General features: G+C 37.5%; 3 protein-coding genes across 3 annotated transcripts in view; all 3 read right to left on the bottom strand.

The window, feature by feature from the left end:
* The window catches only part of LOC136815453 (N-alpha-acetyltransferase 50-like), a 431221-nt gene extending 418423 nt beyond the window's left edge, over window positions 1-12798 (bottom strand). The window contains exon 1 of the mRNA XM_067071909.1: window positions 12775-12798. The gene's annotated coding sequence lies outside the window, so the exon portion shown is untranslated. The remainder of the gene's footprint in view (window positions 1-12774) is intronic.
* On the bottom strand, window positions 983-17000 carry LOC136815440 (DENN domain-containing protein 3-like). Its single transcript, XM_067071892.1, has 8 exons — window positions 16855-17000; window positions 8680-8944; window positions 7825-8189; window positions 5575-7483; window positions 4934-5128; window positions 4208-4448; window positions 3082-3251; window positions 983-2114 (listed from the first exon to the last, which is right to left on the bottom strand). Exons 2-8 carry the CDS (start codon window positions 8882-8884, stop codon window positions 1435-1437), a joined length of 3765 nt encoding a protein of 1254 aa, XP_066927993.1. The 5' UTR covers window positions 8885-8944; window positions 16855-17000; the 3' UTR covers window positions 983-1434.
* On the bottom strand, window positions 8930-12536 carry LOC136815387 (uncharacterized). Its single transcript, XM_067071824.1, has 3 exons — window positions 11330-12536; window positions 9982-11156; window positions 8930-8944 (listed from the first exon to the last, which is right to left on the bottom strand). The coding sequence occupies exons 1-3, from the start codon at window positions 12534-12536 to the stop codon at window positions 8930-8932; spliced, it is 2397 nt and encodes a 798-aa protein (XP_066927925.1).
* Window positions 17001-17278: the final 278 nt, after the last annotated feature.

The raw sequence follows: 17278 nt of genomic DNA, 5'->3' as shown, positions 1-17278 counted from the left end.
CGAATCCACAGGTTTTTAAAATTTTCGCGGGGATTATATTTCGCGAATTTCGGAAAAACTCGCGAAATTCGCGAAATATAATCCCCGCGAAAATTAATACCCTTAAGGCCAATAATAAAGTAAGGGCTGCTGGCATCCACTGACGGATTAGTGCTCCTTATATACTACCTGGGCTTTTGTAGAGGCCTGCGATTCACTAATCCGATAGGGGTCGGAGAGGTAGCGAGCACCTCACCATAAACGGGATATTTATTCAAAACCATCTCGTTTCTTGGTGACCGGGCTCCAAATATGAAATATTCGCAAAAGTTGCAACGTGGAATAGACGTAATTGCATAGAAAAAACGCGGATGACGTTTAGTATAGGCTAAGTCGGAGGCCACCCACCATAAAGCTCTAAACAGTCAGGGATATGTTCAAATTAGCCGATCGGACCGGACATTTCGACAGGAATTGACAATTTTTGTTAGTTAACATGTCCAAATAACTGTATAAAAGAGAATAAGGCCCAATCTCGGGCCAATTTCCAATCGGAGAGGAATGATAGTCGGCCTTTGAATTCCATGTGCTTTATCCTCCAAGTTATGGGTTCAACTACTCTTCTAATCTTTTAGCTTATTCGTCTTGGAAATATCTTTCCTACGGTGCTATACGGTGTACTGCTTTTATTTAATAGATATAGCATAAATGCATGATGAGAAATTGTTAAAGCAGTTGTCCACACGCTTTTGTTATTTACTACGCTTAACCCGTTGTGTGACCGGTGGGTGGGTTTTGTTTTTGATCCTTTGTGTTGCCCCGTGGAAGAAAAGGGCATTGGCTTTAACATTTCAGTTATCCATAAAACTTATCTCATCATATAAACACCATCATCAAATTTCAAAGCGATTTTTATGCAAAAAAGTTGTAAAATGGGACGTAATTTCAAAAATGATCAGTAAAAAACTACTTCAAAAACATCCGTAGTCAACATCAAAGAGTATATGATAAAAAATTATTTTCTTTTCTCAAATTAATCACAAATGTTTTCAAAAATAAAATTACTTTACCTCATTCATGAAGTATTTCGAAAAATAGTACTAAACGATCAAATATAAATCGAAAATTACAAAAATTCCTAAAGAACTTATAAATCCAACAATTTAGTTAGACTTAATGCAGACCAGGCCCGTATGGGAAGATGAGCGTTTTATTGTGAAATGATTTTCCTGATGCATTGTTAATTTTCTTAGAAATACTTAATAATTATCATAAGGTTCATATTTGGATTTCTTTTGACACTAAATAAAGTAAACATAAACTAAATCATGGCTAAGTCGAGCAAAATAAAAAGAGCTTTCATTCTTTCCTGTGCGGTGGATTTCTAAAAAAAAATTGAGAAAGTTCAAAAAATTAACAACCCCCCCCCCCCCGGGTTTAAGGTAAAATTCTACATTAAATACCTTCAGGAATATTCCCTTTTTCAACAAATTCATATTCCGGTAATTTCTTTTTACGTTTTGTTCCGTCAATGATATCAATATCAAACATGGCGTTCCATACACATACTTTTCCTTCTTTCGATGAGGAACCAGTGACCACGTGACCTTCACGCGTTACGCACATGCTTTTCACGAAATCAGTATGAGCGTGTAATTTCAGTTCGATTTTCCGTGTATCAGGATTTACAACAAATACTTTACCATCACGATTTCCAACCCATACACTGCCTAACATACGAATCATACAACATAGATGAACCTCATCATCTGAAGTCAACTCAATTTTCTCTGCTTTATAAGTTTTTGTATTCCAAGAAACGACCCCACGTTGCGTCTTAAGCCCGACCCAAATCTCTTCATCATTAACCATAAGCGCGTATTCTAACAAAGACGGCTTTTCGTATTGGTCATAGAAATTCAATTTCTGTAAAACAGGAAACCCTTCCGCAGATACATCCACTATCAGAATTTTGTCCGCAGTCACACACCATAACGTGGTCTCGTTTACTGGAATGATTTGTGAGAGAGGTTTGATTTTCTTGAGCGTGAAGGAATGGATATTTTCACGTGTCTCAGCGTCCCAACACATTATTTGACCGTTGAAACTTGAACTCCATACAACGTGTTTACCAGCTAAATGAATAGATAATCAAAGTAATGATTAAAATGGCCACATGTAATAATCTTTAAAGGGACCCCTTGTTTGTTTGTGATCTTTAGGAAATCAAACTATATTGGTCCAAAAACCCAAAGAACATAAAACTTACTGCTAGTTCCTGTAGAGTTATCGAAAAATTCCTCTTAAAACAGTATGGCGTCTCCGTCTGACTGAAACCAACACAACCGGGGCTCATTGGGAGTTCTGAAGCCGATACCGATTCTCCATAAACCCGCAACTCGACTCCAAGCAAAGGGTTTTTTCTCGAACCTGTTCGAACCGGAGCTGGCCTCTACACTGATACTGTAATTTTGCAGCGCATTTGTGTCGACAACTTGGTGCGACAAGAGCGCGAGAAAATTCGAAGGCCTTCAAAAGCAAGTTGAAATTTCTGAACGTTTGAGTGAACATCAAAATTTATGATTTGTAATTATGGAGTGAAGAAAGAGTTTTGCATGCTAATACTTTGGGAAGTTGCTTTTCATATGATTATGAAGTGAGTGTCTTGTTATCTTTTTTAAGCGAGGGGTCCCTTTAAAATTTTATTACTAATAGACCATTTCATAACTTACGTCATGAACATCACTTACCTCGATTTTGAAATAATTGCATTGGTGATTAACTCCCAGTGGATTTTATTAAACCTACTTTCTATTTATAAAAAAATCATTTAATGTCTCAAGGGACATAATCACCATCGTAATTGTTTGAATACGAGGCAAGTGATGTTTGTGACGTAATTTATATAAAATAGACAAAAGCAAATTTTCTTGAAATTCGAGGGAATGAAAGGGGTATTTTAACTCCATTTCGAGTCAATTTGAAAATAACACATGGAATGAATTTCATGAAATTTCCCGATGAGCACAAGGGGGTCGGGTCCCTGTTATATCCCGCTGACGGCGCTAAGGGGACGCTGAAAAACTGTTGTGTGCCACTTACATGATTTTTCTTGCTTGACAACATCGGATACAAAGTCCGTATGGTTTTGAAGTTGTTGTTCCGACTTTCGAGTGTCCGTATTGATGACATAGATTACGGAATCGAACGAGCCCGCCCATAAACGATTGTTATCGATCAGTGAAAGACAACTCAATCGACTCTTCGCATATCTGAAGTGAAAAGAAGAAAATGGTAACGAATTGAGAGATAAGTGTCTAATTTCTGAGATGATGGTTAAAGGTTTTCTCTGCTGAATTCCCGCGCCTTTTGGACAACCGTCGATTTTTATTACCCTGCCGAAAACGTTTTAAGAATCTTTTTCAAAAGTTCTCATATATACATTATTTAGAAAAATATGAGCTTTAAAACTTAATTTACACAATACAGGTCCATTTTCAAGGTGAAGAGAAAGGAATCGCTGACTGAAAATTCACCTTTTATCCACGGTCCGTTTATTAAGTCCAGTTACTTGTCAGTTAATGTCAGAAATTTTTACAATGTTCGAAATTAAATCTCCCCAAAAAAGAATCAAAAGTACTTCAAAACGATCAAAAAAGAATCAAAAGTGCTTCAAAACGATCAAAAAAGAATCAAAAGTGCTTCAAAACGAATCAAAAAAAGAAAATCAAAAGTGCTTCAAAACGATCAAAAAGAATCAAAAGTGCTTCAAAACGATCAAAAAAAGAAAAGTCTCAAAACGATCAAAAAAGATCAAAAGTAACTTCAAAACGATCAAAAAAGAATCAAAAGTGCTTCAAAACGATCAAAAAGAATCAAAAGTACTTCAAAACGATCAAAAAAGAATCAAAAGTGCTTCAAAACGATCAAAAAAGAATCAAAAGTGCTTCAAAACGATCAAAAAAGAATCAAAAGTGCTTCAAAACGATCAAAAAAGAATCAAAAGTACTTCAAAACGATCAAAAAAGAATCAAAAGTGCTTCAAAACGATCAAAGAAGAAATACTTTCACCCTTCACTTTATGAGAAAAACTAGTTAACATTTTAAAAATAAATTTCCTGACTTACGAAATTCTGACATTACAGTATTTCGCTTTCCTATCTTTTCTACCTCAAAGAAGTGATGACGAACATTAGACCAGCTTACTGCAGTTAACATAAAATCACACCTCAGCTCAGAAACACAATTCCATGCATCCGTCTCATAAACCATGATAGTTCCTGATCCCAGACCACACCAAATAGACGCTGTATCGTTAATGCCTGGGTTTCCTGGTACATAGGCTATACACATCACCGTGTAACGTTTAGACTCGCGAACACAAGGGTCTAGCCTCATTTCCAAGCAATCTTTTGTATCGTCCGAAAGTCCTTCAGCGTCTACGGCGCGACGACTGAAAAAGCACGCCCCTTGAAAATAGAAAAACAGAAGTGGGTCTTACAAGAGCAGGAATTTTGAATTTAACTTCCACGACATTATCAAAAGTCTCAAGATACACCAAGTAACAAGAAGCAGAATAGTGTTGAAAATCTCGCGATTTTTAGAAAATAATTTGATTTCGAGAGAAAATATTGCGAAAAATTCTCTTAAAGGGTGGGAAACTTTTCGAAAGTCGACAAAACTTTTCAAAAAAGTCCATAAGGGCACTTTTTCACTTAAATGTGGTCCCTCTAAAGGTCGGTTTTGGGAGGTCTAGTCCACTTCGCCTCCATCTGCCAATCCAAGTACCCACCAGCCTTTAACTTTTACGGGAGTGACAAAAATTTTACAGACACTTTATACACAAAAAAAGTCAAAAACTCTCACCCCAGATTTTAGGTTATTGCAAGTGAATTTCTCTCCAATGCGAACTTAGAACTTTGAATTAGGAATATTTGATGAACATATTTCTTACCTTCAGCAGTTTTGAGTGGAAATTGTAATTCCAATAAAGCTTGTGCCAAGAGTATATTACTTCTTCCTTGCTCGATCAATTTGTTATCACGTAATGCAATTGCACTCTTTTGAGCTGCAGAAATTTCTTTCATAAAACACAACCAAATGTCACGTTCCTCTTTCAAAGCAGCTTGGAAAGGTGGAATGTTTCGATCTAAGAAGGTTATAGATATGATGAAAGGTATTATGAAAAGGAACTCACAGAAGAGAAAAAAGTTACAGTTGACACCTCTCTAATTCGACATTCTATTGTTCGAGACGCTTCATGATTCGATAATATTGAAAGCAACCGGCATAGAAACTTCCACAAACGTCGTTCTACTATTTGATATGCTTATTGATAGAAATCCAGTTCTTCTTAAAAATCAAATTAGAGAGTGTCGACTGTATTAGCCTTTCAGAGGCCTCGTTTAATAAAAATCTACTCGTGGAATATTTTCACATATTATCACATATTATCACATCATTCTAATGATTGCTTTTAGACAAACCATGTCTATCTAAATGTGATCAGGTAATGGAGGAAAACTTATCTCTCCCTCTCTTTATCAAGCGTATCGAGTTTATCCACACTACCAGAAGTCGAAATAAAGCTCTTACCGCTATTGATAATGCGAACAGCTTGAACTCCGGGTGCAAACAATGATTGCTGGTTATATTTGATGATCTCCTTGATATCAATGACTTGCGTTATTTTTGTCGCATCTCTTGCACCATTTTGAATGAAATACAACAGCTCAGTCGTCAATACCAACCGACCCATACCCTTCATGGTGCTGATATTTTGTGACACTTTCAATATCGGATGTTTAGTGTCAAGATGAACACCGGAAATATCTCGATTTTCCGATTCTTTATCAAGCTCTGCTAACACTTTGTATAAATTCCGGAACGACTCAGGTGACACGAGTTGGTTGTCATCAATTAGGACGTTAAAGAGCCAATCAATTTGCTCCGGTGTTAGAATCACTTTATGTAATGTTTTAACACGTTGCTCAAAATCGGTTTTACTCATCGGATCATTCGGGATTTTTCGGGATGGATTTCGTTTCCGATCTAAATCTTTGGTTGTGAAGGTACGGAACATAGCCGTTTGTTTGTAGAATGCTTCTTTCTGTAACACGTCACGGATATTGGGATCGAGCGAGTTGATAACTTCCGCTGTAAAGTCGCGCGGGAACAAATCCGGTGACGAGGCGTAAAGCGCATGAAAATCTCGTAATCCTTCGATAGGGTAATCGCACGCTATATGCGCGAATCCTCGTAAATAAAGAAGAGCTGCTTTAAGCTTGATATCCTTGCTGTCGATTTTCTCTAAGCGCTTGGTTAAACTGTTGCAATAGACGCGATAGAAATTCCCACTTGATAACGATTCTTCGATAAACATTGGTATGTTAAAGAACTCGGTCACTGGCTTAAAAACCGACGCTTGGTGCTGTTGGGTGCCACCATTACGGCCCGTGTAGGTCCGGCTCCGTGTTGATTGCAGATTCCGTTGAGTAGCCATTTTCTCTCCAAGCACAGCTAACGCATCTCTCCGCTCGTGATTTTCCATTCGTTCATCTATGAAACGCTCAAACGCATCAGATGATAGAACTTCAAAATAAAACGGCCGGTCATCATCATCGATGGTTTGAAGATACGTTGGCTTGTCAAAATAGCGATTCCCAAAACTCATGTACGAATAAACATCACCGAAAAGCATTACTAACATATCTAGGAAAGTCTCTTGAAGTTCAGTGTTTGTTTTCTGTGCTAAGTCCTTTCTTTGTTGGACTACCGCCTCAAATGTGAATTTTGTTGGTAAGGAAGCCAACATGATTTGATGAGCGACAGAAGCTTTTCGTAGGCGAACTAAAAGTGATTGAGCAACAGAGTCAGGCATACTTGGAACGTTATTGTTCTCGTCTATATCTATGGTACCTTTATCGATGTCCACCATTACTATACTGGGTGTTTCAGGTTGTGCCCGGATCTGCTTGACCTTACTTCTCAATTTGCTGTGTACTCCCATGATAAAGGGACCTGGTGCTTCAACGAGGTCACCAAGGGAGTTTGGTAAAACAGGGACGTAAGTTAGGCGCCAATTGATAGGGTCCAGGTATGTGAATATGGCTTCGATGATTAGAGTTAGGAGAGAGTAAGTGGACGAGACGAAAACCATACGCTGCTGGGTTAGGAAACATGTAATGATCTGGATCATAACATCTGGTTTGAAGATCAAGATGGGTAGCTGTAGGTCAATGTCCACCACTCTACGCCCTGCTTCTGGCGGTGGGTGGATGACATGTAAGCTGCCAAACAATGTGAAGCTGATAGCAAGGGGACCAGGAGGAGGTACTGGGATAGTGGTAACTACAGTGGCAAGTTTCATGATAGGACGCCATATTTCATTGATGTTTTGATTTTTGAGTTGAGGAATTAGAGCTGAGAGGCAACCTTTGAGTGTATCCATGAAAGGGAACAAGGAGACCAAACAAACACATATAGGTACGTAAACAGTCGATACCTAAACGAGAAAAGAGAAAACAAGAAAGTGATTTTTCAAATACGATGGTTTAGAAATGAAAATTCAGAACCTTTTTGAATTAAGCAGATATCAGAGCATTCAGAGCAGAGTTTAAGTACCAAGTATTCTTTTTATTTTACCACCTGAAGAAGCCATGTTAGATGACTTCTTTTTTTAAACCATGTAATTCTTCAAAATTCTGGCGGTAAATATAGCTTCCAGTCCAGGCCCTTGTAAAAAACTACACAGGTCGAGAGTTTAGAAATAACTCCTGAGAAACTGAGGCGTATGAAATTATGTCAAATTTGACTTGCTTAAAAGATACTTCATTTGTCACTCACCAGAGCCTCAAAGCTGTCTTCCGGTCCTGTTTCAGCAAGTAGCAAGAACTGTCCTTTCTCAACGGTACTCTCTATCATGGAAAAAGGACAATAAAAAGTCATTGAAACAGCATACGTCCTTTGACCCTCCATATTGGTCAATACTAGGTAATTGATGTCTGGATCCCTAGGCTGCCTGTAGATGAAGCCTCCATCTGGGTAACAGAAAGTAGGTAGGGACGATGTCACCTCAGGAGAGAAGGGTAAGATCCGTTTGGTACCAGGTTTGTGAGAGATAGACCGGCGGACACCGCTTGACGGAGATGCTTCTATGGGTGCTGTGGCATTTGGACAAATCACTTGATTTTCTTCGAAAAATGGTTCTCCTACAAAACAAAATATATTGCTCTGAAATGTAGATTGATAAAAATACTTTTGGGTAAAATAGTTGCCCCAGTTTTAATTCTGTAGTATAACAGGTTCTTGATTTCTTGATGCAATTGTGAGGAGTGAAAGATTTTTAAACCTAAAACGATTTGAGAAGTTTGAAATCGAATATACAGTGGAGTGCCCATAACTCAAACACGCACGGGGAAGTCTAGTTTTTTTGAGTTTAGTAAATTTCGTGTTACGGAGTAAAGGTAAAAAGTACAAGGGAACTCGTTCAAGTTAAGGCGATATTCGAGTTGTAGAGGTTCCAGTTATGGAGACTCCACTGCATTGCTCTCAGTTATCAATCTTAATAAAAACGTTCAATACAGTGTGGTGAGAACTGAGAGATTTTTAGTTCAAAAAAGAATTGAGAAGTTTGTAATTGAATGTAGTAAATATGTAAATCAAGCTGAATAAAACAAAGCATACAAGAATAATTACTACCTTCAACTCGGGTGACTGTTTCCGGGAAATAAGCCAGCGATTCTGTAAATACTGCGAGCACGTGTTGCTTGAAAGGTCCGTACTTGATCTTATCTGAGATCGAGTTTTCCGTGCCACTTCCGGGGGATGTTCGAGTTAGGTCCGTGTTGTGGTCAACGCCAATAACGACGCAAGCGTCAACTAAGGTGTTCCTTAATCTCGGCATTTTTACAAAATGGTGGCGGTAGATTTTTTTGTTTTGATCAGTGATTTAATTCATTGGATTCTGAGAAAACAAAAAAGATAAAATAAGTTTCATGTATATACCAACGGGAATCGCCATCGCCATTCCATGTATCCATGTAACCTTTATTCAAACCCTACACTCTTCTGACTCTTCTTCTGGTACAAAACAATAGAACATTAAATAAACTTTTCAACTAAAATTAACTCACGTTATACTTTCTCTAAACGGCACATCATAACTTTCTACCACATACTCATAAAAGATTACTGAAAAAAAAAACTCATCAAATTTGTGTCAAAACAAATTTATTAAGAAATTCATTAAGCTACAAAAACAAACAGCGACGGTAATTCTGAGAAACGCCTTTGTGAAAATGTTAAAGCTTTAGACAAGACAAGACAAGACATACACCTTCCCAAAAATGGGAATAGGCCCTAACCTAAGTCAGAGATCACTGCACAATATACTACATAAACTATAAAAATAAATAATGAAAATAAATAACTAAAGAATAAATGACTGCTATTAAAATAAAAATCTACGAAATATTGTTAATCAACTTCCACCATCTCAGTCTATCAGAGGCAATCACATACCAATTACATTTATCAATACCAGCTTTTTTCAAACATTTAGAAATAGATCTACCATATGTAAACTTTGGACAACCTCTGGGCCTTTTAGATCGAACCCAACAAGATATCATTTTTCTCGGTAACCTTTCCCACGACATACGCATTACATGACCAGCCCATTGTAATTGCTTTTTTACAACATACAAATCAATCGATTTTAAAGATAACTTTTCGAACATAGATAACAACGTAAGCCTTTCCTGGCCAAGCCCGAAAGCGATTGGTGTGGCACATAACACGAACACATTGATGATGAAATCTCGATAATAACTTAAATAACTTTTCTGTAACACACCAACATTCAGCACCATACAAGAGTATGGGTAAAACAAAAGAAGAATAAACTTTTCCCTTTGTGACATAATCGACACTACAGGAGCTGAGAAAATCGATTTTCTCAGTTCTCAGTGCGCCAACGCATTTCCCCGCTTTAACGAATACGTGTTTCAATCTCGAGGTCTCATCCGTACCATTTGTTGTAATGATACTTCCTAAATATGCGAACTGGCTAACGATTGGGATGTATCGGTTATTGGTTAAAATGATGTCAGAGAAATCAGCTTTATCGTAATCTTCTCGCGATTCGTAAAGAGAAGGTGCCTTGGCACAGAAGAGCAATTCCGTTTTTGAGCTTTGACGAGGCTCTGTTACTCCGGTGTGGATTTCTGTACCAAAGCGAGAAAAGTGGTGAACTAGTGATTGCGTCTCAACAACAGCATCATGACGATTATCGAATACGACTGCAGTATCATCTGCATATTCTGAATCAAGCAACGAAATTGGTTCTCCACGTGCTTTGAACGATCTACCTGTCATTTGAGCATCATTTTTGGTCATGAATACACAAGGAGTGGCAGAACATTTTATTCTCCAACTACTGATGGTTGCTGTGATGTGATGAAACGTGAAGAGCATGGGGCCTAGGACATCCCCTTGTTTAACACCGATACTATTGTTGATGGGATCAGTGATGAAGTTGTTGTCGATTTTAACAGCAAATGTCTTGTGTAAAGCAGTTAGGAGGTTCACAAGTTTAGGTGGCACACCGTACTTCAGTAAAATGCCCCATAACAATTTTCTGGGCACTCTGTCAAACGCTTTGACTAAGTCAAGAAATAACACCCACGACTCCAGTCCATGCTCACTCCTTTTCTTAATTGCGGATTTGATTGTGAAGACAGCGTCAATGCAGCCACGTTTTGGTCGGAAGCCGCATTGTTGCTCATGATCTAGCTGCTCTTCTATCGGAAGCAATCGGGCGTGTAAAATGTTAGCAATGATTTTGTATGTAATTTCTAACAACATTATCCCACGATAGTTTTTGGGTAGTGATAAGTCACCTTTCTTTGGGAGTACAATCAGTCGACCGATGTTCCATTCATCAGGAACAATTTCTGTATTCCAAAAATTTATAATGATCTGTCGTAAGATGATACGAGTATCCGGATGATTTAACAACGCTTTTAGGGGTTGGGACATGATTCCTGTTTCACCTGGTGCATTATTTTTGAGCTTGAGCGTAGCTTTTTGGATTTCTTCATCTGTCGGAGGGTGGTCATATTCTTTGTGGACAGGGTGTTGGGAAATTTCGTCCAGCACTGTGGGATCGTACGTGCCTTCTTGATCAAAAAGATTCTTGAAAGTGGTTATAGAAAACGGTGTCGTTTTCCTCGGGTGTTTGACATGTAGAGCCATCTGGCTTTTTCATTTGTTTTTGTACAGATGGACGAATTTTTGCTTGCTAGAGAACCTCTAAGTATTTTAATAGATTCCCAAGCTTTCTTGGTACCAAAGTCATTAATGTTATTGCAATGGAACTCTATCCACTTGTTTTTAGCAATTTTGACTTCACGTTTCAGCTTCTTTCGTGCATGTTTCAATTTCTCACTGCTATTTCTCGTCCTCCTTCGTAGCACTCTTTGCATTGCTTCATTACGATTGTTTATCAACGGGATCAAAGTTTCTTTATTTGCTTCAAACCAGCCTGGTTGTGCTCTGGGTTTGGTTGGTAAAATCGAATGACAAGCCGAGGATACAGATTTGATAATCTCTGTATGGGTTACTGTATTTGGAGTGTTCACCTTCACATGTTCGCAAAAGTTGTAACATACAGTTCTGTCATTTAAAACAGTGTAATCAAGATTTATTAAGCGATTTCGAGGGGTAGTTTTCTTTTTCAAACGTTTCATAATACGAAGTCTGATCATGATTGCACCATGATCACTGTCAATGACTTGTTTACACGTACCTGCGTCAACAATACGATGAAACATTTCAGCGTTTACTAGGAAATGATCAATTTGGTGTTTGTTTTTACTCCTTGGGTGTGTCCAGGTAGCATAGAGTCTCTTTGTAAAACATGTTGTACTCACTTTAAGTTCGTGTATGGCAAGATGAGTGAGAAAACGTAAACCAGCATTGTTTCTGTGACTCAAGCCGTACTTTCCGAGTGGGCCATTATCATTATCTGAAGCACAACCGACGCTTGCATTGCAGTCCGAACCAATGATCAGAATATCGCCGTTGCGTCTCTTATTGATACAATTTGAGAATTTTTCAAGATAGTCATCCCACTCTTGGTCTGGTGCATTACCGACAGGAGCGTACGCTGATACAAGAAATAAACAAACGTCTCTTTTGTGTTTGTCTTTAACACAAAGTCTTATAGCAATAATTCGAGCACCATAATCGATATGCTTTTCGTATCCTGCTGCTTTCCATGCGGATATTCCTTCGTGGTTTAATACAATGCCGACTCCTTGCGAGCCACGATTACACGCATCGTTTGTTTTTTCAAGTCCGTTTGTTATTAGTTTGAACTTGTCACAGTCAAGAGTCTCATGTCCGAATCTCCATGTTTCCTGAAGACACATACCCCAAACATTTCTACGTAATGATAGCGAGTTGAACAACTCTTCGAGTCTCGAGGCAGATTTGATTCCACGTACATTCTGCGAAATGAAGCAAATGTTCTTCATAAGCTTTTTAGCAACCATGCTTGTGAGGCTATGGGGTGCTACGAGTGTTGATTGCCAAATCCCACCGTATCCGGTAATCCAATTGGATTCGCGAGGAGTACAGCCTCTTGGATTGACCACTCAGCTTGAATGTCGATTGTCTTCACTTCATTCGTTGTTGCGTGTGTAGGTGTGGTGGCTCACCCCCATTTAGTTGAGGAGGATTTTCTTTCCACCACCACACCCTTTTGTTGTTTTTTGATCTATAAGAACAACTTATTCACTAATTCTTAATGGAGTGAATTTTTTTATCTGTTAAAGCTTTAGTACACTATTAATTCTAAAGACCAAACAGTGAAACTTCTACATATGGTAATATTCTTTTTTATTAGAACAACTAAAATGTAACAAGCATTCAAATGTTTTTAACCTATATATTTTTATCCTCTTAGCTCATGTTAATCTGTTCGTCACAAGCGATTATGGAAAGCTCAACAAGCTGATATTATCACGTTAAAAAGAGTGCATACTGATATCGTTCCAAGAAAGAGATTCTAAGCATTTGACATGGTTTCTGCCTACTTTTTCAGTCCCCCCTTAAAATGCAATTTTGCCCTTAAAGAAAACTCCCCCCTTAAATCGAACAAAAATTACCGGTACCCCTTGTTAGAATGTCCCCCCTTAAAATGAAAAAAAAAGAGGAATCCCGCCCCAGACCTTTATTTTTAGACTTTGACAATAACAAAGTACAACGTATTATATTAGGTACATAATGATATCCAACTAAATAAAATTCAATAAAAAGAAATCATTGAAAATAAACTGGATCCTATAATCAAATGATACAAATAAAACTTTTTATGAATAAAACCAAACAAAAGATGCAGTACCTGGTACAACAGTTGTGTTTTGTTCATATCTTAGGCCTTGGAAATTATTTTTACCATTAGATTTGAACTGGGAATGTTTTCTGATTGTAGTCCTAGTTTAAGTTAGGTCGAGTAAGTGGTCTTCCCAAGTAGAGAATTTAGGCAGTAAAACACAAGTAAGATTTCATGCTTATGACATTGATTTTGGATGTGACAGAGCTGAAAATGTCAAAGATCATTAATGTCAAAGATCATTGATGTCGACCAACTATTTCAAGAAAATCTTTGTACCCTTCAGCAAACAATTTTTACAATAGAGAGAGAGAGAAGAGAGTATGCAGATTCATGGGCCCCGGCGAGCCATTTGAGTGGGGGGGGGGCAAGATTTAGGAAAAAAATGTCGCCCACCATGGTTGGGCGACGAAGAAAATTTTTCACTTTTTACACCCTCAAAACAGCTTAAAACGTTATCTAATTGGGGAGAATTATAGTTTTTATGGTTTGATTTGGTCTGTTAAAGGTCATTCTAATGTACATAACTTTCAATATAGCATGGTCTGCAAAATAGTGGCCATGAGATTGTGAGCACAAAAACGGGAAAGAAGATATTATTAGACAATGAAAATTATTATCAATAAAACCAAATATTTTAGTCCCCCCTTTTTTCTTATTTTGATAGATTCTTGCAGCCCTTGATAAAGAATCCCCCCTTATTTAAAAAAAAATACAAAAATCCCCCCTTTTTTAAAAGGCAATTTTTTTGACCCCCCCCCCTTATTTAAAGGGGGGGGGGGCAGAAAATCCATGTTTGATCATGTTTGATCAAATGGCAATTTTTTGTATAATGTTAATATCTTAGGGAGATTAGGGATTAGGGAGATACTCTGACTACTGAGCCTTGTCTTCAAAACTAATAACCTTGTCTTCAAAACTATATAATTTAATTTAAGTGCGACCGTAGTCTAAGGCGACCTAAAGACTACCTTTTCTTTAAGTATCTACCCGAATAAAGGGGAGTTCGCCACTCTTCCCCGCAGAATTTCTTCTTAAGATGTAAAGGTCACAGTACTTGTAACTGGTCAAGGAGAAATCTTTCAAATCTGTTTGACAATAAATTAAGTGTAAAAAGTTCTACAACAAACCAAGTCTACCAAAAACGTATAAAACATTTGAAACCCATTTTGACTTTAGATGCCAGAAAAAAAATCAGCATACAAATCACATGTAACAAAATTATTATTTATTGCCGCATAACATAACAACGTTCGCCTTGAACGTCCGATATGACAGTCGACCCTCTAATGGCCCAAATGCCTCCCTAACTCGAACAAGTTTTCTATTTCCGTTTAGTTAACTATGCATTATGTAAAACTTACTCCACATCGTGACATTTCTTTAACTCGAACAAACTTTTTGTTCCCTGGGCGTGTTATAACGTTAGATAGACGTTGAAGCAGTATTGTGTGCCAGTTGGGAAAGTTGACAGCGGGAGGGAATAACATGTTCAAAATAGAAAAAATATGTCTCAGCCTCAAACCAAACTCAAGAAAAAACTTCATCCACAAAAATAAACACTGACAGTGCTGTTATATAGTACAAAGTACACACATCGTTAAAAGCAAATCTGTAACTAGAAATATGAGATGAGATTTTGTTAAAAAATGTAAAGGAGAGAAAGAGAAGGTTCGGATAATTGCGCAATAGAATAACGCAGTGATCTCTAACGGAAGTTTTGCTGAGAGATGGTTGAGAAGAGAAGTAGAAAAATACACAGGTCATGAAATAAAATAAAATTCATCTTCACGGTGTACATAGTTCTAGACCCTTGGCTTCCCTACGAGGACTTCTTCTCCTTATGTGGCCACCCCAAAAACAGACCCCTTTAGAATTCAAAAATTTGATATTGACTTTCAGAAACTTTTGCTGCTTGAATTTGATTTACAGTGCCTACAGCAATGGACGCAGAATTTCATGCATGTAGATTTCAGTATCGAAGTTATGGCCGTTTAAAGTCAGGAATGAGTGAGTGTGGTTAGATCCTTTTACCACCCCACTTTGCTGACAATACATCTTAGACAAGCACTTTAACAGTGTTGATTTACTTTAAAATCAAGAAATTTAAGACACAGTTAAAGTCAAAGAAAGGAGAAATATTCAAGCTTGATTGATAATAGCGCAATGAAAAACATACTGAGAATTGACGTTTGTAAGCATTTTGAATGGAGAGAGTCTCTTTTGAAGTTAACAGAAGTCTTTATAAGAGGAGGACGAGTAGAGACATATCAAAGATTTGAATCCAATAAGAAATTCAGGTATTTCAACTAATTATACCACCTTTTATTCTCTCTAGGATTTCCTGGTAAACCTATGAAAACAGATAGAAAGGCATTCAAAAGTCAAAGAAAACATTCAAAAGGAAATAAGTGTTTTAATACTAGAATCAATCAGTCAAGTTAAGTAAAGGCACCGAAACCCAGTCTTCCAATCATCCACATCCATATTGGCAAACTGAAAAACCTCAATCTCATCAAAGCTTCATAAGAGTCACATGTGAATCAGATTGAACACAAATGTTATGTTTTGTATATCATCATCAAAAGTGATTACTCCTACATCTTAAGATGAATTAATTAATTAAAGGCGACCTCATCGTAATACGTAATGGAACATTTGATTACTTATAAGCAACAATTTTCATTTAAAGTAATTTCTGACAAAACTAACAGTGTGATTTCGGTTTCTGGCTCGTTGTTTGTGAAAGAGTTCAAACCATTCTGTGAATGTTTATTCTCTGGTTTCCTAGAATTGTTATCACAAAGAAATCAAAACATTCGTCAAAGATCTCTTCAATAAAGCGTTTATCTAAAGGTTTTATGTTAGCAAGCACGTTCTTGTAAGAAAGACATTATTTTCCTCGTTAAAAGAAAAGCAATTACTTGAAAGGGCTCAGCAAGAAAAATATGGCATTCTCGGAATTCAAAGAATCTGAAAGAAATTTGATTTCCCTGCTGAAAAAGGGAAAGATCTAGTCCCGGGGGGGGGGGGGTACTACCCTTGTCGACCAACGGGGGGGCTCCGCTGAGGTTCGAAAAATGGACCCTACGTGGGACTCGAAATTTGCGAAAAAAGTGACCCTGAATGGGACTGAAATTCCAAAATTTTCTCAAATTTTCTACTTTTTCCCCAAATTTTCCAAAAATAGGCACCCTACGAGGGACTGATTTTTCTATTTTGGTGTTTTTGCGACCCTACCTGGGACTCGTGGAGGTTAAAAAAGGGTACCCTGACCAGCGGAGCATCCCTGTAACCCATCTTGCCCTAGTACCCTCCCCCCCGGGGGGATCTAGTCAATCAAATGGTCCAGGAAATATTAGTCGATGATATTATAATGTTAATATTCTAAATATCAATTACTCATCCCATAACTTTTGAATGAGAGCGAACAACAACATAATATAACTGCAGAGGGGTATGGATAAAATAATTACCTTTTTTCAACAAAATCGTGGCATCTTTTCGACATTCCAAGATGGTAGCACTTCAAAACATCACTTTGACTTTTGTTTTTATCGATTACTTCATATTATATTTTGTTCAGTCTCCTTTTTATTATTATCATTACCTTTTTATTTTTAAATCTATAAACGAAAAAAGGACAAAATTTAATCAATATATGACAACTTTTTCCCGTACCCAAATGGCGAATTCGGTTCGTATATACAACCCTTATATTGTTGGGTTAAAACTCAAGTCGATCTTCGAACGACCCTCGTTAGTGAACATTCGACTTTGAGCAAAAGATACAAATCTTTCGAGATGATCTACATACCCCTTTTAAAAGATGTTAAACAGTGGAAAAAGATGTTAAACGCAGCTATGATGAGAAGATTTTTATGAATAAATGGGTGACTA

This window comes from Clytia hemisphaerica, unplaced genomic scaffold (genome assembly GCF_902728285.1).
Source record: "Clytia hemisphaerica strain Z4C2 unplaced genomic scaffold, Clytia hemisphaerica genome assembly, whole genome shotgun sequence".
NCBI classification, from domain to species: domain Eukaryota; kingdom Metazoa; phylum Cnidaria; class Hydrozoa; order Leptothecata; family Clytiidae; genus Clytia; species Clytia hemisphaerica.
The sequence above is the reverse complement of the archived record's forward strand: the minus strand, read 5'-3'. Positions and strand labels throughout refer to the sequence as shown.

Bases quoted from the DNA above. Each gene is read 5' to 3' on its own strand.
- LOC136815440 (XM_067071892.1), bottom strand. From the start codon at position 8,884: ATGCCGAGATTAAGGAACACCTTAGTTGACGCTTGCGTCGTTATTGGC. The intron at 7,484-7,824 runs GTGAGTGACAAA...TTTCTCGTTTAG, and splicing joins AAGACAGCTTTGAGGCTCTG to GTATCGACTGTTTACGTACC. The intron at 2,115-3,081 runs GTAAGTGGCACA...CTATTCATTTAG, and splicing joins TGTCAAGCAAGAAAAATCAT to CTGGTAAACACGTTGTATGG.
- LOC136815387 (XM_067071824.1), bottom strand. From the start codon at position 12,536: ATGGTTGCTAAAAAGCTTATGAAGAACATTTGCTTCATTTCGCAGAAT. The intron at 11,157-11,329 runs GTACCAAGAAAG...TTGATCAAGAAG, and splicing joins CAATAACATTAATGACTTTG to GCACGTACGATCCCACAGTG.